Source organism: Podarcis raffonei, chromosome 14 (assembly GCF_027172205.1).
Source record: "Podarcis raffonei isolate rPodRaf1 chromosome 14, rPodRaf1.pri, whole genome shotgun sequence".
Lineage (NCBI taxonomy): Eukaryota > Metazoa > Chordata > Lepidosauria > Squamata > Lacertidae > Podarcis > Podarcis raffonei.
Window position 1 is genome coordinate 35,792,521 of NC_070615.1, and position 20,422 is coordinate 35,812,942.

General features: G+C 46.6%; 1 protein-coding gene across 3 annotated transcripts in view; it reads left to right on the top strand.

Annotated features, from left to right (window-relative positions):
- The window catches only part of CAPN15 (calpain 15), a 90,482-nt gene extending 71,080 nt beyond the window's left edge, over positions 1-19,402 (top strand). For all 3 annotated transcript variants that reach the window (XM_053365600.1, XM_053365601.1, XM_053365602.1), the window contains 10 exons: positions 4,351-4,559; positions 7,861-8,044; positions 8,963-9,186; positions 10,779-10,904; positions 12,583-12,735; positions 13,913-14,074; positions 15,612-15,841; positions 16,648-16,814; positions 17,731-17,909; positions 18,786-19,402. In XM_053365600.1, the coding sequence (XP_053221575.1) occupies positions 4,351-4,559; positions 7,861-8,044; positions 8,963-9,186; positions 10,779-10,904; positions 12,583-12,735; positions 13,913-14,074; positions 15,612-15,841; positions 16,648-16,814; positions 17,731-17,909; positions 18,786-18,963 (1,812 nt within the window). In that variant the 3' untranslated portion in view covers positions 18,964-19,402. The remainder of the gene's footprint in view (positions 1-4,350; positions 4,560-7,860; positions 8,045-8,962; positions 9,187-10,778; positions 10,905-12,582; positions 12,736-13,912; positions 14,075-15,611; positions 15,842-16,647; positions 16,815-17,730; positions 17,910-18,785) is intronic.
- The last annotated feature ends 1,020 nt before the right edge of the window (positions 19,403-20,422 follow it).

Here is a 20,422-nt window from a genome sequence, read left to right on the forward strand (position 1 = left end):
TTATTTATACAAAGTAAGTTTCCAGACCTGGTTGCTCAGTAGACAGGCAGGAAAAGACATAGGCAGTGCTCTTTGAAATCTTAGAAGTTGGTGCAGAGGAGGACTGGGCAAAACTCTTGAGTTTTCAGTGTGTGATCTCCATGTTTTCCATATTTTCGTGTTCTCTGGTAGACCAAGGAGAGTGTTTGAAGATGCTTTGAGAGTTGGTGTAGCAGCCCTGTCTGGTCTTGCTTACTACCTACTGTATTTGCCATTTTTTAATACTTGAGCTCCATCAACTAACACTCATTGTTTTTTATTCGTATCTGTTATTGTTATTTAGCTTTCAGTTGCACGTTTCATATTTACAGACTGCATTTGTTGTCTTTGACAAATCTTCTCATGCTTTTAATCTCTCTTGGATGGAGGAGGAAAGGAAGCACATGAAGTTCTTCGTCTCCTTGCTCCTACTTATCAGCTATTTATTTATTGCATTGATATTCTGCATTTTCCTCCAAGGAACTCAAAAGCGGCATCAAGGTCATCCCATGGGCTCCATTCTGAGTGGGGATTTGAACCTGGGCCCCTAGTGAGACACTCTCATTAACAGGCATGCAGGCTTTCAATGATCAGTCATCTTTGTGATGTTCTGGCCCTGAAATAAGCAGCAATACCAAAGCACTTTAGGAGAATTGGGTTTAAGTTCTATCTAGCAACTGATCCATGTTCATACCAGGAATATCCCTCCTTCTGCCCTGAGTCAGTCCACTCAAAGATCCAACCCCTGGGGTGCTCTTTTAAAGAATGCAGTGAAAGGGTGCTCAGCCCAAGGAAGAACTTTGGGATTTCACCCTGTATAATTAGCAAGAACAGGTGTCCTCTGGGTCCGCTTGGCAGCCTCAGGAAAAGGCCACTCGCCACGCTCATTAATAACTAATTGTGCGGTGGCTTTAATGATCAAGTGCTGTTTTATTTCTGAGCGGCCTGTGGTGATTGAAGCCACATCAAGCGGGTGCCTGAAATGAAATTTAATCGTGTTAGACTTCTGAGGGAGCAATGCACAGGCACAGCAGGTGGCCTTCATGCAGGGCATCCAAATTTCCAGCCAAGGAATAGAGGAGGCCTTCTCTCCTTTCTCTCTCTCTCTCTCTCTCTCTCTCTCTCTCTCTCTCTCTCTCTCATGTTCCCTCATTGCATTCCCTCAAACCCTGACACACACCCCAGCTCCCAATTCTTGCTGAAGCACATAATCTATTCTCTCTCTTCCCCCAGATTTTATTAATTTATTTAATTAAATTTCTATTCCACCCTTCCTCCCAAAGGAGCTCAGGGCAGCAAACATACAACCAATACAGTAATTAAAACATCTAAGAACAATTCCAGTACAGATGCAGGCTGCGAAAGATACCTACTTCAAAGACTTGTTGGAAGAGGAAGGTCTTTGTAGGTGCTGAGAAGAACAGATCTTCACGTGCTGAAGTGACTTGAGGGATTTGTTCCAATTTTGTGTATTATTGGGGCGAGGGTAGTTGTGGCATAGCTCCTGTGCACTTGCTTCCTTGCATGCAGCAGTGCTAAAATACAGTCTCTCTATATATATTTATTTAAACACAAAAGGAAAAACAGCATGGAGAATATCAGCATGATTTTTTTTAAAAAAGCATAGCAGATAAAGCTATTTCACGTAGGCCTGGGAAAATAAAAATGTATTGGGGTGGTACCAGATAGACAAAACAATGGATGCCAGATAAGCTTCTTTTGGAAGAGTGTTTTCATACACAAGCTACTGCAACTGAAAACTCTGTCTAGAAAATTTCAAAGCCATTTACTCCAAGCTCTTTCCTTACAACAGCTCTATCAGGTAAGTCTGTGGTGCTGTCCTTATATTGCAGATTGGGGCTGTGTGTGTGTGACAGGTTTGAGACTGAAAGAGAATGTTTTGCCAAAGGCCATCTAACGAGTTTATGGCAGAGGTGAGGTTCAAACAGGAGGCTTCTGATTCTCAGCTCAGTCTTAGCCACCTGCCCTCAGGCCTAATATGAGTATGAGCCCTTCAGAGGGCACATCTTGTGCTTGCAGCTTATCACTGTACTATGCACCCAGGAGTTCAAGAATCATGTGCCGTGGGAAACATGTACATGAGAAAGCCCACTCTGAGGCAGTAGACAAGCCTGTACTTTGTCCTGAGTTTGCCTGTCTTCTGCTGTGGAGGACAGATTTCTTTTGAAGCATCAGTATCCAGACTCTGGTGCTAGAAGCCCCAATGGCTAGTCCGCTAAAGGAGTTTGTTGGCTGCCAGGGATTTGCATGACGCGCACCCCCCCCCCAATAGATCCACACTTCTCCCTGACTTAGTCTCAATTCTCCTCTAGCTTGCTAATGTTCTTTCCATGTTTCTTTGGGAAATGCCATCCCTTCATCTCTGCTTCTTTCTTGGGAGAACCTTCAGCATTAATCACATTGTAATTCAGGGACCTCAAGGGAGCATCTGACCCCGGCGCATGCCTTGGCAATGGTAGCACAGCGAGCACTGAGAACAGGCTGTTGGGGCAGAAATTTGCTCGGAGGTTTGAAGCTTGAGGGAGCTTCAGTGGCTGCTGCCTGGACACAGCAGCGCAGAGGGGAAGGGAGAGAAGCCAACTGTGCAGTACAGTCCTCCTTTGCACATTTATTTCAAGGCAAGTCTCACTGAATTCAAAATGACTTCCTTCCAAATAAGTGTGTGTAGGATGACGACCTTTCCTCTAACTGGAAGAAATGTATTGCAGGAAGCCTGCAAAGCGAGGAATCATGGATGTTGATCTCCAGTTCTCTTCACAGCAGCTGAAGGGGAACAGATCAGGTTGTCTGACTCTGACACATTCTTTTTAATCACTATTTCTGAATACGGATACGATCAGGGACTTTTGCATTCTGTGACCCGAACAAGCAATGCAGAACTCAGCATCCCAAGAATCTCATTCTCCACCCCCCCACACACCTTCTAATAAATAAATCAAGTTTCTAGCCCTTATTGTTGGAGACAAGTGCATGAACCATGCTTAGTAAAACCAAAGAAGCCAGACAGGCTGCTAATTTGGCTTTCCCAGTAATCGAGCCATATTTCATAGCTCTGTAGGACACCTTCTCCATTCTTGTGCAAAGCAGAATATTTTGCATAACAGCAAATGTACACAAGTCACACACCTGCATTGCTTGGTACAAAACTGGGTTATATTGAGCTAAAATGTCTTGCCTGCATCACTGCAGAGCTAAGCTTGAAAATATGAAAACAGGGCTATACTGGAGGATTCAAGTATTCAGTCACCTGCCTGGAACTGTCTCAGGTCTAAGTCTCACTGTTTAACGTAAGAAAAGCCCTGCAGTTGGATCAGATCAATGTCCTCTCTAGTCCAGATTCCTCTTCCCCGCAGTGGCCAACCAGATGCCAGTGGGAAGTTCACAAACCGGGCATGAGGGTGATAGCCCTCTCCCTCTGCTGCTCCCCAGTAATTGATATTCAGGGCATTCTGCCTTCATAGCAGTTGTTCCTTGGTTTTGCTTACATGTAAAGTGGAGCTATGACAGATTTAAGGGGGAGAAGGGGTTGACTGTACTGGGCTACTCGCCCTGTTACTGAGCATGCCCAGGTGCTTAACTCACTTGCCTGTTTACCTTCGTATTTCATCAGCAAAGGCCCCCATGGGTGCTGATCAAGGAAAGGATGTTGGCAGTTTCATCCCCTTTAGTGAGTAGAGGTATGACTCACTGTATACCTGCCTCAATCTGCAGGCTAGTCCTCAGATAGCAGGAACTGAGAAAGACATTGACCTGTAACCCTAGAGGGAGCCAGGCTTCAGCAGTACTGGGCTTGTTGAATAAGGAGCAGCTTTAGCTGTTGTTTAGCCACCTTTTGTTCTAGCATATGCACAGGAAAGAAAGTTGGAATGAACTGAATTCCCATCTACACTTTACATTTAAGGCAGTATCGTACCACTTTAAACAGTCATGGCTCCCCCCAAAGAATCCTGGGAACTATAGTTTTAGTGCTAAGAGTTGTTAGGAGACCCTTTTCCTCTCAAAGACCTTCATTTCCTAAAGTGATTTGACAGTCAGTCCTTCTTCTCAGGAAACTGGGCATTGTAGCTTTGAGGGGAATGGGGATCTCCTAACAACCCTCTGCTACAGTTCCCATAATTCTTTGGGTGAAGCTGTGACTGTTTAAAGTGGTATAGTACTGCTCTGAGTCTATGGTGCAGGTGGGACCTGCGTGTCTCTAAAGCAAGACTGCCAGCATGTGTCCAACAGTTGCTGCAGCAGCCCCTGCTTTCATGTGGAACTGAATACCAGTAACAAGGATGCCCTTGGGCTTCTTAAATTTTGTATCTGCAGAACAAGGTCAACTTTGTGGATGACAGTTTCCCTCCAGGGCCCAAGTCAGTTGGCTTCCCCGAAGGGGACAGTGTCCAGCAGCGAGTGAAGCAGTGGCTGAGGCCTCATGAAATCAACTGCAGCATCTTCAAGGACCGTTCAGTCAAGTGGTCTGTTTTCCGGACACCTCGGCCCTCTGACATCCTGCAAGGGCTCCTGGGAAATTGCTGGTAAGAATGAAGGGCAATCAGAGTCAACTGTGACTTTTAAGGGGAATTAGATATGTGGGAACCCTGTTGCTAATGGCCATTGTGCACAAGCAGAGAGTGTGGTCTGGACTTGGTAGATCCTGGCACAAGATTCTGGCAGCTGCACTTGCAGCCAGCTCAGCCGGCTTCCCAGCACCAAGTGGGAGGACACCCCAAGGCCTTTACATTTCTACTTTCAGAGCTTTCCTTCTTTCTGCTGACTACAGAAGTTGGCTGCCCCCTGGTGGCATGCAAGAAAGATCTGAAAAACCAACCACCTTTCCCCAGCAAGAATAAAGGAGCTTTCCCCCTCAGCAGGGACAACATGCAGACCACTTTAGGGCTAAAAGATGAGCTACAAAGCCAGGACCTCAATGGAAAAGTTTCTCATGAGTGGGACTGTACTTAGCATGTGCACATGTACATCACATTTAAATCTTTTGAGCCCTGTGATTTTTACATGTTATAATTCAAGCAGCATTTTTCACAGTGAGGCGCTGCAAAGGATTATGAGGTCATATTCTAGGACTGTGTTCCCCAGATCACGTTGGACTACAACTCCCATCATCCCTGACCATTGACCATGCTGGCTGTTGGGAGCTGGAGTTCAACATAATCTGGGGGTGCAAGGTTGGATAACACTGTTATAGAGCATGGACGGTATTCATGTGGGCTGCTGGTCGGGCTTGTTGGGCCTTGCAGTACTTTCCTGCATCTGCGCATTACTAGGGAAGACAGGAGTGAAAAGAAAGCCTCTGGGGTCATTCTTGCAGGCCAGTAGCATGGCCTGCATCACAGTTCCACATTCCTCTGTGTAAAATACGAACCATAATAATCTCTGTTGGAGGCTGTCAAGCTTTCAAGCCTTGAGAGAACACTTTCCACATCAGTGTGTCTGTTAAGGAACTCTGCCACAAACCCTGACATAGATTCTAGACCATATTATTAAGGTACACACTCAATTTGCGCAAAATGCTGGCCAAGTCAAGTGAAAATAGGTGCTCCAGAATTGCACCCATCACTCAGCTGCGGCTACACGATGACTGAGCAGGGTTGGTTATAGTAGACAAGCTGTCTTTCGATTAATCTTGTCTGTGTTTGATGATCATCTTGTTGTAATGTTCTTGTTTTATTTTGTTCTGTTGTAATTTGTTGTAAGATGATTTGGAAACCTGAAGATGAATCAGTCAAATAGATTCTCATTGAACTCTAATAAGCTTCTCAGGATTCCCCAGAGGTCTGAAAGCCATTAACAAGTTGTCATATTGCCCTTCATGGTGGAATGATGCTAACCGGATACCAGAAGCAATGGGCTCTGGTTGGAGGGGTACATACTGATTCCTGGGGATGGGCTGCAGTCCATAGATATGGATTAATAAATTGCTTACTAAATTCAAAGGGTGGTATAAGTGAAAGGGGGTCACCTGGTGGACTCCAGCTCCCACCATCCCTCACTTTTGCCCATACTGGAGGACCACAGCTCAGTATCACTGAAAAACCTCAGAATCCAGTAGAATCAGCTGTTAGGGGAAATACGACTCAAATAAAGATTTTTAAGAGTTGGAAACTTTTCGGTTAGTAGTGCCATGTTATGAATTTTTTAAAAAAATCAATTCATTGTGGTCTGCACACACAATTGGTGAAAAATTAGCCTTTAGAGTGGTTATTCCCTGTAGCCTATGACTTTCTAAATTTTGCAATCATGCATCTCTTTTTATTTAAAAAAACACACTTGTTCAATTGAATGCTATTAAGCCACCTTAAATACAATTTATCACAGAAAGACAGCATATGAGAAATGCTATAAACATTGGATGGACACTGTTCACTTAGACCAGACTTCCCAAGTTAGGTGCCCTCCTGATTTTGAGGAATGCAAGTCCTTTGATCCCCAACCAGCACGGCTGGTGGCTAGGAATGATGGGAGTTGTAGTCCTAAAGATATATTGAGCCACCAAGTTGAGGAAGGCTTTCCTAGGGTATGCTCATTTATCTGTCTTAGTTGTTTACCACCTAGAGAACGTCAAGTTGTTAGGCAATATACAAATACTGTTAATCAATAAACAAACATAAACCTATGAAGCCCTGTTTCTCACACATCCGGCACAGATCAACATTTTGAGGGGTTCAAAAACTTTGTTGGACTACAATTCCCATTATTCTTGGCCACTACCCATGCTGGCTGGGGTTGATGGGAGCTGGAGTCCAGCATTTGGAAGACACATTAGCTACTCCTACCTGTAGAACAAAGAAGACCAGCCACCAGTGGAACTGCTCTTTCCAATATGAACTCGATGGATCAGTTCAGCAGACCATGTACACACACACACACACACACACACACAGAGAGAGAGAGAGAGAGAGAGGGAGAGAGGGAGAGAGAGAGAGAGAGTGTCATGCATCTGATTTTTCTATTTTACTGTATTTTCTTACTGATTTTCTTTTGAAATACTCCAACCTGCTAATACAAATTCATCTGAAGAATACCTTATTATAGTTCGGGGGAAGATTTCATTCATCCTAAGTTTTTATTTTTATATATATATATGCTGTCTCAGCTTGTCTGCAGTTTCTTTATTTTGTAAGATCAAATTATGTAACTTCCAATCTGAGTATTTTTTAAATAGATCCACTCAAATTTCACTGGTGCATGATCTGCATACAAAATTGAAACATTCTTTATTTCTCTAGAGTCTTTAATAATACCTGGAGAAGTAATAATATAATCCGCCACTGAATATATTTGATTTTTCTTGTCTTGGAAAAGAAAGTGTAATTCTTATCTTGTATGATGAAAATACCTCCAAAAATCATCGAGTGAACGATAGTGCAAGTCAGCTTCTCACTTTGAAGCATAATTAATTGCCCCTCCTGTGCCTTGTAGATTGTTATTATCTGTTATTAATAATACAAATGTTAAGTACAGTTCTTGCTTCAGATGACACAGGAAGCTACAGTTAACTGAAAGCAGGAGTGAGTGCCATTCAGAAGGAGAGGATGAGAATGTGTGAGTTCAGGAGGAGACTAGGCACATCTCATGAAACCATAGTCTAGATCAGGCATAGGCAAACTCAGCCCTCCAGAGGTTTTAGAGACTACAATTCCCATCATCCCTGACCACTGGTCATGTTAGCTAGGGATGGTGGGAGTTGTAGTCCCAAAAATATATGGAGGGACGAATTTGCCTATGCCTGGTCTAGAATGATATCTGAATGTGGCCATTGACTTGCTGGTGAGCAGCCTTCCCAGTATTAACTGGCTTCATCTGGCACTTCTTTTTCAGGTTCCTCAGTGCTCTGGCTGTGCTGGCAGAAAGGCCTGAGTTGGTGGAACGGGTCATGATTACACGGACCATGTGCCTGGAGGGAGCCTATCAGGTGCGGCTTTGCAAAGATGGCACCTGGACCACTGTGCTGGTGGATGACATGCTGCCCTGTGATGAGTGTGGCTACCTCCTCTTCTCTCAGGTGGGTGCTGGGATTTGATATGGCCAGCACTAGCCATTACAGCAGGGGAAACCACAGAGGGTGATATGCCAGAGGTTGGGAACAGAATTGTGTGAAAGTGTCTCTTTTATAGCAAACCTAGAGATGCTGTGCTATATGTCCTGTAAAAGACTCTACATGGGGTCTCCAGCTTAGAAGTTCATTTAGATGGGGAACCTACAGCCCTCCAGATGTTGTTTGACTGGGAATGGCTGGGGTTGATGGGAGTTGTAGTCCAACAACATCTGGAGGGCCACAGATTGACCATCTGGTCTAGAACAAGGAGAGGGCTGGATTCATAATGTGGTTTACAAGAGTGAATATGTGCTGGTGGGTGCAGAATTTAGCTTCCTGAGAATTTCAGCTTTAATTTTGTTTTGCTTTTTAAAAAGGTTTCTAGTTCTTATTCTGCACAAGAATGCTCAAAAAATATTTGGACTATACACACTGAAATTTCAGGAGCCACAGACAGGACTGAATAAGATTTTAAGGGTTTGAGCGACATGGCTGAAGTCTCCTTACTCTTCCTATGACTTAACAATGTCAGACTATATTATGATTATAACATTGAAAAAGCAGAATAAGTTATGCATTTGCACTCAGTTTGCATAATTTATATAGTTGCAAAATCCACTTTTCCTTGGCATAGATCTTGGATTGCCTGGGCTCAGAGTTTTCATTTAATTACATGCAGAGTACACACAACTCTAGCCAAGGGTGTTCACCCTTTGTTAACGCTTGTGCTGTAGGCAGATAAGGTCACCCTTAGCCCATCTGTAGCATGCAAATGTATTTAAATGCAATTAACACAGTCTTTTAAAAGAGAAATAATCAATTATGAACTTCGAAGTTGGTCGACAGCCTTGTTTGCAGCCATTGATTTGTGTTCTCCTCCTCCAGGCCCAGAGGAAGCAGCTATGGGTCGCCCTTATTGAGAAGGCCCTGGCCAAACTCCATGGTTCGTACTTTGCCCTCCAGGCAGGGCGCGCTATTGAAGGCCTAGCTACGCTAACCGGCGCCCCCTGCGAGAGCCTGATGCTGCAGGTCAGCTCCACTAACCCTCGCGAGGAGCCCATTGACACTGACCTCATCTGGGCCAAAATGCTGAGTTCTAAGGAGGCTGGGTAAGACGAGGCAGGAGGGAGGGCTTTCCCCTTCAGCTGTGAGGAGCGTAAAGACTGATTTGGCATCTGCGGCCGGTCGGGCCGCATCTAGACCGAGGGAAAAGTGGAATTTCATTGAGCTTACTGCTGTGGCTCTAGCAAAGATAGAGAGTTAAGGTGGGCCAGTGAGGCCTGTTGCTGTAAAATGCACCCCCTGCCTACCCTCATCCTTAGTAAGCTGGAATGGCAGATAGACTGCAAATCTCTGCACTGTTCTAGTGAGCTGCCTTGGAGAGGCTGGTGTCATGGGATGCTTTCTGTATTGATCTAAAATGCCCATGAGCTAGGTGCAGCCTGTGCCGTCAGCCCAAGAGAAAAGAGAAGCCCCAAGCTGTTCTGTTCTGTGCTTCTGCTGCATGGACTATTGAATTCTCAGCTGGAGCAGTTGAGTTCCCAGGACTTTTTGGAGGGGAGACCATGTGCTTTAAATGTATGGTATGCATGTGACCTAATTCAGAGCCCCTGTTAAAAGATCATACCGTTAAAGCCTCAACCCAATAGTATACGAATGTTAGAACTCCTGCCATTCACAACTTTGTCTGCCTGTGTGCAATATTCTTCTGCATGCAACAGCTGCTGAATATAGGCCGCCTCCCCACTTTGCTCCACCTGCCAAAAGTGTAAGTCTGAGCAATTACTGCAGAGGCAGAGGAGGAGCATGGCAGGAAGGTGGGTGAGGTTAATGTTGCATGTAGTCATTGCCTGGGGAGGAGGGGGCTGGACAACTGAGTGTAAGCGGCTCAAAAGTGGTGTGACGTACACAGTTGGGAACTGGGCATTCCTGCAAGGAGGCTTTTGCTACCAGCTTTTAGCAGCACTGTAAAGCATCAGCTGCAAGGCATGTTTGCCAAAGTCCCTCCTTACTACTGATATGAAACAAACCATGAATTAACCTAGAAACTCAGGCCCAATCTCATAATTATATTATATTAATCAGAAACTTATGCCTAGACTTCACAAGCAACAGAATCAAGTGGTAAAATAAATTGCCCTACATCAGGCTACAGGTACAGGATCATATTTCTGATTGCTTCTGTATGTAAAGGAAACCTTCTGCAAGCAGAAAAATAGCACAGCAAAGAGTGGATTAGAATATTTTAGCCCTGAATGCTGTTTCCTGCCCACCCCCCAAAATAAATTATTTGCAGGGAGTTTTTCCACAACAAGGGATTGTTAAGAAATGGCACCCTCTTCCCTCTTCCCCTTGCAGTCTGGTATAGTCCGCTCTGCCATACCAGGATTGTGCCATCTCATTTTGCAATATGCGTAGACCAGTCCTAAAAAGCGCAAGCAATTCCTGCATCTGCAGTCCCTGCATCTTGTAGTGGTAGTGGTCGTACCTCCCTTAGCCTGATGGCAGACTAGCTTTGTATTTCTGCATGCCATTAACAACCTTACCAGCTTATGCAAAATGTGGGGTGATACATACCTTAAGATAACTTTAGCTCCCCAGTTATCTTCCCATTGACTCCTGATGCTAAGCCAGGTAGTGTAAACCTTGTGTTGTGTTTCTCTTATCCCCTCCCCACTACCTTTTATTTCCCATCCTTCAGCTTTCTGATGGGTGCATCCTGTGGAGGGGGCAACATGAAGGTGGATGATGCAGCCTACGAAAGCATGGGCCTTCGCCCACGGCATGCGTATTCCATATTGGACGTCCGAGATGTGCAAGGGTGCAGGTAAAAATGGCCAAGAAAAGATTGCTGGCTCTTGGCTAATTAGGCAGGCTGCTTGTTTGGTTTAAAGCAAGTGTGTAGGAACCTTTGTTGCTTAACTCAGCCCCAGAAAGCATGGCCAGTATCCAGGAATGATGGGAGTTTTAGTTCAGCAACATCTGGAGGACCAAAGGTTCACCACATCTGATTTAAAATGTTGACTCGTGGATTGTTGTTCACTTCAACTATCTGCCCATAACATCACTATAAGGCCATATGGAGACACACTAAGGAAAGATGCAGGTATGAGAACTAAAGAATATTGCAGATCTATTTCCCAGAAAAGAGCTGGGAGTTTAATGTAGGGTAAGATACTATTACAACTTCCCCAAGATACTGCATCATTGTTTATTGATGAATTCTGCAATTTCGATTTTATCCCACTGGAGCCAGTTCGTGGCTCTTGCAAAGACCGAAACATTTTCTTAGTAAAAATAGCATGGCAAAGCAGAGTGCTTAGGGCGTGTTGAGATTGGTACTTCGGTGCTCCTACCCAGCTCTTTGCCTGCCTCCCCAGGGTGAAATCATTTTGAGAGGTAGGCAAAGAGGTGAAAGGGCCTCAGAATTTCCAGATTGCAAAGTGTGTTTTCTTACTCCATCTTGGCAACTGTAATGAGACATAGCACGGTCTGCTGGACCTTTGTGTCTGGCCATCTGAGAGTGAGAGAGATGAGCATGGGTAGGAAATGATTTAAGGAAGCATTGGAGATTGGGGTTAAAACTGGTTCTGGGTTTACAAAGTTCAAAACAGACCACTTCCCTGGGCTCATCAAGCCTTGGGGAATGAGCCCCTCTCCCAATATGTGCTCATCCCACCTTCTGTCTCAAAGAGGAAGCTCTGCCTCAGGAACCACCATCCATCTATGCCTGACGTACTGACTAGACCTCAAAGCAAGGACAGGTTTTTTTTCCACTCCCCTGCTGACCTGTGTGTATTTGTGTGTCAGTTAAAAGGTTTTTTTTTTTTTACATCACTTCTTAATCAAACAGAAGCCCAAAGCTGTGTTGGGTGATCTCTCTTCTTCCCAAAAGGATGGTGTCAAAGCCCACTCTTTGTTACCTTCAGGAAATGTAATCTAACTAGGTTTGCAAACTTAGTTGATTGATTTGTTAGATTCATCCGTTTAAAAATTCTGGATTGGTTGAGTAGGTTCTCAATCGGGCAGGCAAAAATAAGTTCTTATTATAAATGCAGATGACATTTGTATTTGTTTTAAAGCGAGAATGGCTTTTCTAGGATGATGCCTCTTACAGCACATGTATGCATAATATAAAAATGAAGTCCACTACTATAAGGTACTATAAAGTCCACTAAATATAATGTTTTGACACACATCCAGATTCGACTGATTGATCATTGATTCATCAACTGAAACTAAAATAATTAACTCATTCTAAAATATTTTAGTCTGGTTCCACCCTTCATAAAAACTGTTTATTTCCCTGCATACATTAAGCAGTTTAACTTCCTGATTTATCTGATTCTGCTGTTCTGGGAGAAGTGTCTCTGTTGTTGCTATTTACGAATGTTGCTCTGTTGTAAGCCCTCTTTAGGGTTTCTTTTTTTAAAAGCAGGCAGAGTAGAACTTCATAACTTAAATAAAAAAGCTTAAGTTCAGTTCTGTCTTGCTGCTTCTTTCAGGCTCCTGCGACTCCGTAACCCCTGGGGCCGCTTCTCCTGGAACGGTAGCTGGTCTGACGAATGGCCCCACTGGCCGGCACACTTGCGGCATGAGCTGATGCCCCACGGGAGCAGTGAAGGGGTCTTCTGGATGGAGTACAGTGACTTCATCAGGTACTGCCAAAATTGCACAGACTGTCCTGTGTCTGTGGGTCCTTGCTCTGCTGCCTTTAGAAGCTTGGATTTGGCTGGAATGTGACCTCCTGGTTCTGATGCAAATCTAAGGCACAGACACATGTACTGCTGACTTACCATGCTTTGCTGTGTACAAGCAGAGTGCTCATGCACACTGCTCATTCACTCCTGCTTTGCTCCTTCCCTGGTGCGAATGGGACAAACCAACCTGTTCCTTCTGAACCAGGGTTGATGGTTTGCTTCTCCCTAACAAGTCAGGATGGCTAGCCAATTTTAAGCCATGGTTTACGGTTAGCTTGCTGATCATGGCTTGTTAGGGAGAAACAAGAACTGCTGCTCTTCTCCATTTAAAAAACAACACAGCACCTAATGGTAAAATAGCATTGCTGCTCTGAATCCCCTGTCCTTCTCATGAGTTGTTAGCTTGAAATTGTTTCCAGTTCTTTGGGGGCTGTGCATTCTCCCTCTATTGTGATGGAGCTCACAGAAAACTAGAATATTTTAAAAGTGTGAGACCAGAATCAGGCATGCCAAGCCATTTAATGTGGGCCTCAAGCTCCCGGCAAAATTTGCAACTATGGCGCTGAATGTGGGAACCCCTGAGTGCTTCATTGCAAGCAGGTGGGAGTACTCTGGGAACAGGAAGAACCACTCCTTCCAGTTTTCCAGAGTGCTCTTGACCTGTTAGCAGGAGTGGCATGCCAGAGAACAAAGAGGCAATTTTGCAGTGTCAGGAAGGCCGTTGCAAAGTATGCTACTGCACATTCCTGGAAGGAAAGGAGAATCTTTCAGTTCATGCTATGATGGGAGAAAAATCCTCCATTCATCCTCCAGCTGATTGGCACTTATTGGTTGAGGAGCAGATTGGAGCTTTGTCTGTGCTGGGTATGAGAGTGGCACTACCCCCTTTTGCATCCTGCCTTTGGTCCTCAGGTCAGAAAAGGTTTGCCACCCTAGTGTAGAGGGAAGAGAAAGATGGACAGCAACACAGCTGTCTCTTCCACAAAAAGGTGGTCCTCCTTTCGCCACCCCTAAGGAACTGTGCCATTACCAATGAAGATTTTACAAAGGTGCCTTGATTGCTGTCTAAAAGAGACTCATCTGATCTTGGCTACAGCTGCTTCCAGGGTTGACAACTGCCTGTTCCCTTGCCCAGGTATTTCGACTCAGTGGACATCTGCAAGCTCCATTCAGACTGGCATGAGGTTCGTGTGCAGGGCACCTTTCCCAACAAAGCCAGTGGACCCATTACCGTAACCTCACTGACTGTGCTGGAGCGTGCAACTTTGGAGTTCGCCCTTTTCCAGGAAGGCAGCAGGTGAGGTCGCAGATCACACTCATCAGCCACTGAACAAAGATTCAAGGCTCTTGCACACTGTTTACATCACCCTAGTTACTCTAGAACTAGCATTGCATCTTGGCAATTATCACTCGTGCATTGACCCCTCTTTTGTTTAGTCCCATCTCCAGTTCCAGCTCAGCTGTGCTATTGAGCTGACACATAGCATGATGGTGGTGGCACTGCTATCCTCTCTCAACATAAAAGCCATTTCCTGCCATTCATCCTGCTCTAACATGACTAAGGAACAGAATGAAGGTTGCAGCTATCTAGACGGGATAACTGTGGCTACACAGATGGGGCATTATTGTTTCTCAGTGGAAAAGTTTTAGCCCCTGCCGTAATGATTGGCCCTGAGAACATCCCTTTCCTTCTATATCAGTGAAAGGCTGCCACTTAATACTTATCAGGAAGGTAAAGCACTGCCGAGAAAATCTGGTCCTCAAGCCATGACACTGGCCCTCATTGAAAGGTGTGGTGTTTATATATGTATAGACACGCACTGCCTCTCCCCGTGAGTCCTTACAATAGACAAGTCCTCTTCTCTCATCTTTAGTCATTAGTTTCTGTGATTTTCAGGCTCAGAACCCACTTTTAACTGCTACAAACTTCACCACAGGACCCAGTAACGGGATGTTGGGTTTTTTTAACATACTCATCTGCCTGCTTTTTTTCTCTAGGGTGGCCAGATGTGTAGAAGAAAGCAGGACCCTTGTACCTAGGGAGCATAGGAAGCTGCCTCTTACAAAGTTTACACGATCGATCCATCTAGCTTAATGCTGTCTACACTAACTGGCAGCAGCCCTCCAGGGTTTCAGGCTGGGCTCTGTCAGTACCTCTGAATAGTTGTGCAGCAGATGCAGCTTGTTGCCCAGGGTGTCATTGGAGAAGCTAGGCTTTCACCAGCTATTTCACCCTCCTTTTGCCTCGGATCCTTCTCTCTCTGCCACTAGATGACCCTTGGGGTCCCTTCCAAATCTACAATTCTATGTTTCTCTGAAGACAACTCTAAACCAGGCATAGGCAAACTCCAGCCCTCCAGATGTTTGGGACTACAATTCCCATCATCTCTGACCACTGGTCCTGTTAGCTAGGGATGATGGGAATTGTAGTCCCAAACATCTAGAGGGCCAGAATTTGCCTATGCCTGCTCTAAACAAAGAAACGATGGAAGTGGTGGTGAGGCCACTGCTGCAAGCCACTATTATCAAGACAGCAGTCTGGCAAGACCCATATTTTTCCTCCCATCCTATATTGTTTGTGTTAGCCTATTTGGTGAAAGAGAGTGGGTACAGTGGCTTGTCCAGTGACTTCTGACTCCACTGCACTTCACAGGAATGTAGGGAACTCCTTTACACCAGGAGTCTAGCAATTGGCCCATCCAATTCAATGTGGTCTACAGCAACTGGCTGCAGTTTCCTACAGACTGATTCCCAGCCCCACCAGAGATTGGACCTGGCACTTCCTGCATGCTTTCCCACTGAGCCATGGCCCCTTCCCTCCTTTCCCTTGGCAGGCGCTCAGACACAGTGGACAGCCACTTGCTGGACCTTTGCATCATGGTCTTCCGAGCCACCTTCATCAATGGCAGCAAGCTCAGCCTGGGCCGCCTGATGGCGCACAGCAAGCGGGCAGTCAAGAAGTTTGTCAACTGTGATGTCATGCTGGAGCCGGGCGAGTATGCAGTGGTGTGCTGTGCCTTCAACCACTGGACTACCCCAGTGACAGGCACCTCCTCAAGCCAAGGTAAGGGTTGCGTGGCAGGGTCTACTTCTGACTCTTCTAGGGCAGTGGGGCTGCCAATTCCCACAATAGGGTTGCCTGCTGAGAGCTTGGGGGGTGTTTTAAAAAGTGGGGGGGTCACTGTTTGAAGAAAAAGCCACCTGTGTTTTCAGAACAGCTTCAAGCAACAAAGGAGCCTGTGATTCTCCATAATTTGCTGGGACCGAAACTCCCTTCATTCTTGACCATTGGCCATCCTGGTTGGGATGGATGAGACCTGGGAGTCCCATTTGGGGAAGGTTCCCTTCCCCGGCCTTAATTCTCAGTTGAAATTTGCCTTCATTGCTTAAACATTGGCTTCTTGCAGATTGCAGTCCTAACCCCAATCATCTAGGAGAAAGCCCCATTGAACTCAGTAGATCTTCCTTCTGAGTAGACAATACCAACAATATATGTAGTGATTTGAAGCTTGTTGTCTTAAGTTCTCTGAATGCCCCTGTGTGTAGGGGGCAGGGACCGGTTTATTTTACACTTGAGAAGGCAGGGGCTTCTCTAGACGGCCTTTTCTGTACTTTTCTGCTTTTTACTATTGCACAGTTCTGTCCTTCCTTTCAAGAATGCAGGCCTTGGCTTGTGTTGGAGACTAAGTACCAGGCCTGTATTGCAATCAGGAAGGCAGTTCATGTTCCTAAGCTGGCCTCTGGAAATGTTTGAGTGAGGGAAAGGCCACATGGCAGGATGGGTAGGGATTCTTGGGGTTGGGGACTCCCTTGTGGACCGGGAGCCTGCAGCCTGATGCTGCCTCACTTGCTTATTTCGACCTCTACCAGTTTCCAGCCCTACTACTGGCAGTGCATGCCCAGCTGCTGACATCTCCAGCTACATCCTGGCCATCTACAGCTCCCGCTTGGTGATGGTGGAACAGATTGAGGCTCAGTCCACCACACTGGCAGATGCCATCATTCTTCTCACTGAGAACAAGGGCGAACGGCATGAGGTATGTGCAGGCACCAGCCCCACCCGGCTGCTTCAGAGAGTCTGTTCTTTCCTCCTTCTCACTATCAGCATATTGGCTACCATCAGAAGGCAGTGAGGGATGGAGGGCTGGACAACCACTCCCAGCAACATCTAGAAGGCTGGGAGAACACCAGGTTAAAGAAGGCTGGTATCTGTTCTGACAGGCAGCAGCTCTCCAGGGTTTGCAGCAGATATTTTGCCCACCCCAGCTGTCTAAGAGCCTTCCTACTGGGAAAACGGTGGCCATGGTGCTTAAACATTTATGGACCGCTTTAAAGTATTCAAACTTGCTTCACACGCACTATCTCAGTACTGTAGATGTAAGAGCTGGGGAACCTTTTTTCAACCTGTGGGCCACATTCTTTTCTGAGCAATCTCCCAAGGGCCGCATGCCAGTGGTGGGCGGGTCAGAGTAAATAGTGGGTGGAGCAGCAAATGCAAACTGTCTCCGGTACTCCCACACCCCTCTCTATCCTCCCTCCAGAAAAGCAAGAGGTGTTATCAGACTCCAAGGCAAAACACTTGGGGTGCAAAGCAGGCTCAGGTGACGGTAGCTTGTTTCAGACCACCTACAGAGTCCATATCAGACGTGAGGTTAGAGTTCCTTAATTCCTAGCTTACTAAGCTATATAAAATCCTACAGCTTTCTGCAGGCAGGTGTCCTGCTGTTAGTTGGATGGGTGGGTTTTGTATGTGGATGTTCTTTCTGGAAAGCAGCCAAGCACCTGCAGCTGCGCATGCACTCCTGGGAACGTGCATCTTCCCAAAGAGTTGGCGTGAGCGTGAGCCCCGAGTGTTGGAGGTTGGGACTCTGTATTGCCATGCGGGGGTGAGGTGGAGGCAGGCAGGATTCCCTGGTCTGGGGCCGAGACTGACTGGCTGGTTTGCTTCCGCAGGGGCGCGAGGGGATGACTTGCTACTACCTGACACATGGCTGGGCAGGTCTCATTGTGGTGGTGGAGAACCGGCACCCTAAATCCTACCTGCACGTCCAGTGCGACTGCACAGACAGCTTCAACGTTGTGTCGACCCGAGGCAGCCTCAAAACGCAGGACAGTGTGCCCCCTCTGCACAGGTGAGAGGGAGCTAGCGGGGGGGCTGAGAGAACTAGATTTAATTTCCCGTTGGTGTGCTTAAGTTGTAGAATTGCCATGTGTGGGGGAAATGAAGCAGCTTGCCACCTTGTAGAATGTAAGGGGGAGGGCCACCCTCTCTCCTCAACTGGCAAGTCCAGGTGCCTTCACTGTTTTTCAACCTTCAGTTTTGAGAAGTTCAAGGGGCAGCACTGGGAGGGAGAAGTAGATCCCACTGAAACCACTGCTAAAATGGAAACTCCACCCCATCCTGATTTGAACAGTAATTTCAATAGAAACCTCTTTCCCTTTCTGAAGCAAGGCACACCCACACCACCCATCATCTGATGGGCAATAGGAGCATGCCTTTGTCCATCTCACCTTAAGCTCCTGATTGGTCCTTTGATGATTTATTAAATTTGTATACTGCCCTTCATCCATAGATATAAAAAACACAAAATACACAATAAAAATAAGAACAAAAACAATGGATGGTTGATATCACTTGTAGGCTGGATGGGCATTGCCTGTCCCAAATGACTGTAGGCCAGATGGTGAGGCCTGGTGGGCCACATTTGACCTGTGTGCTGGACATTTTGCACCTCTGCTCTTCACCTGGTTAAGAGATCTGGAATGTTAAGTCTGCACCAGGCCAGAGAGTGTTTGTGTATTGGAAGCCTTTGGGAAATCTGAGACCTTCCTGCGTGATGAAAGGGCTACTTGGAAAGCCAGGGGGCTGATGCCCAATTAGAATTGTATTCCTACCATTGCTCTTGGGCCTTCCTTTGTGGCTGTAGTCTCGCGGGGGTGAGGATTAGCACTATTTTCCTCTCTCTTTCACTGACCTGTCTATCTCCTTTCCTTTTGTTTTCTTCCAGGCAGGTTCTAGTGATTCTGTCCCAGCTGGAAGGCAACGCCGGTTTCTCCATCACCCACCGCCTGGCACATCGCAAAGCCACCCAGGCCTTTCTGAATGACTGGATGTCAACCAAGGGGACGCACAATCCGCTGCTGACGCCCGAGGTGGCGGGGCTACATGGGCCCCGGCCGCTATGACAAATGGCCCCACCCTCCCTGCCGCTCTTCTGCTTCTGCCTTTTTTCTGGCCCCACTTGTCTCAGGCGTTGCCCAAGCCGCCATTACTGAGCCATCGGGATTGAGAAGGATGGACAGACAGACAGACTGGGTGTCTCAAGCCAAGCGCCTTTCCTACCATCCCCTGGGGTCAGGCAGGGAGCTGCTCAGGTTCCCCCTCCCTTGAAATCCTCTCTCCCTCCCCTCCCCACCTGCCTCCCCACAGATGATGCACTTTATCCAGAGCTGCTGTCAAGTTAGGAGAGCAAGGGAATGTCACAGCCCTGGAGAGGGACGTGCCCCAGCCCCAGGTGCAGGCGATGCTCAGATGCTCCCAGGCGCCAGGTCCTGGGACTCGACCCTTCCCACAGCCGCCAAAAATCCTAAGGCTGCTGCAACAATAATATACCTCTGGCCAATGTGTCTGTCTGTGTGTGTGCCTCACCCCACCGTTAAAAATGTCAGCTGGCTGCTGCAATGGGGTCGGGTGGGGTCTGGGATGAGGGGTATGTAGGCCCATCCTGTCTCTGTCTCTCTCACGTCTGGAATTGTCATTGGCAGATGGAGGGGTGATGACTTGTAAGATGGACTTCATCTCCCTTCCAGCACTGGGTTGGCTAGGTGGTGAAGTTTTGTTTTGTTTTTTGTTTTGCAGACTGGGTTGCCGGAGGGGTACAAAAAAATGGCAGAGCCATTGTGCTGTTAACTGCAAACTAGCTAAATCTGTGTTAAACTACTCCCCTAGCGTGAGCACCATTTTTCTGCAGGAAGAGTGGCAGGCTAGACTCAACGTGCAAGCTGTCTTGCAACACATATGGTGGGAGTGCTGGCTATGAAAATGTTATTCTTACTGTTTTGTATTTTTCTGCAAGATTGATTTAAGCACGAGCCGTGGAACCTGCTGCCAAATTTATGTGGTGTTTGGGATAAGAGTCTCTGCCTGCCTTCTCTGCTTCTCTTCCTGCCCCCGTTCCCCTCAGAAAGACTGGCACCACAGTCTTGTGTGGAGGAGCAAGTGTAGTAACAAAGCCTAGAGAAGCACATTTTTCCAAGCAGGCTTCAAGCCATTTGACCCACCCACATGGGTATTGCAGGAGATGTTGCCCCTGGGGCTTAAGTTTAGCATCATGGCATTTTTGATCTGTATAGGGGCTTTTCTGTATATATATATATATATATATATTGCTGGGGACACTTGGTGTGGGGAGGAGTGGGGCTTGGGGACATGGGTGTAGGCTGCAAGGAAGTGATTGGGAGTCTGCAAGGAAGGCACACAGCTGCCTGGGTGTTTGAGAAGGGCTTGGAAGTTCATTCACACTTGTGGTCCCTGCAGCTCACATGATACAGAGGAGCAGGGTTGCTCCCAGTTTCCCTTCCTGGCAGTCTGCAGTCCAAAGGAAGAATAGCCAGGGGTCAGCAGCTGTGGTGGAGGAGAACAAGG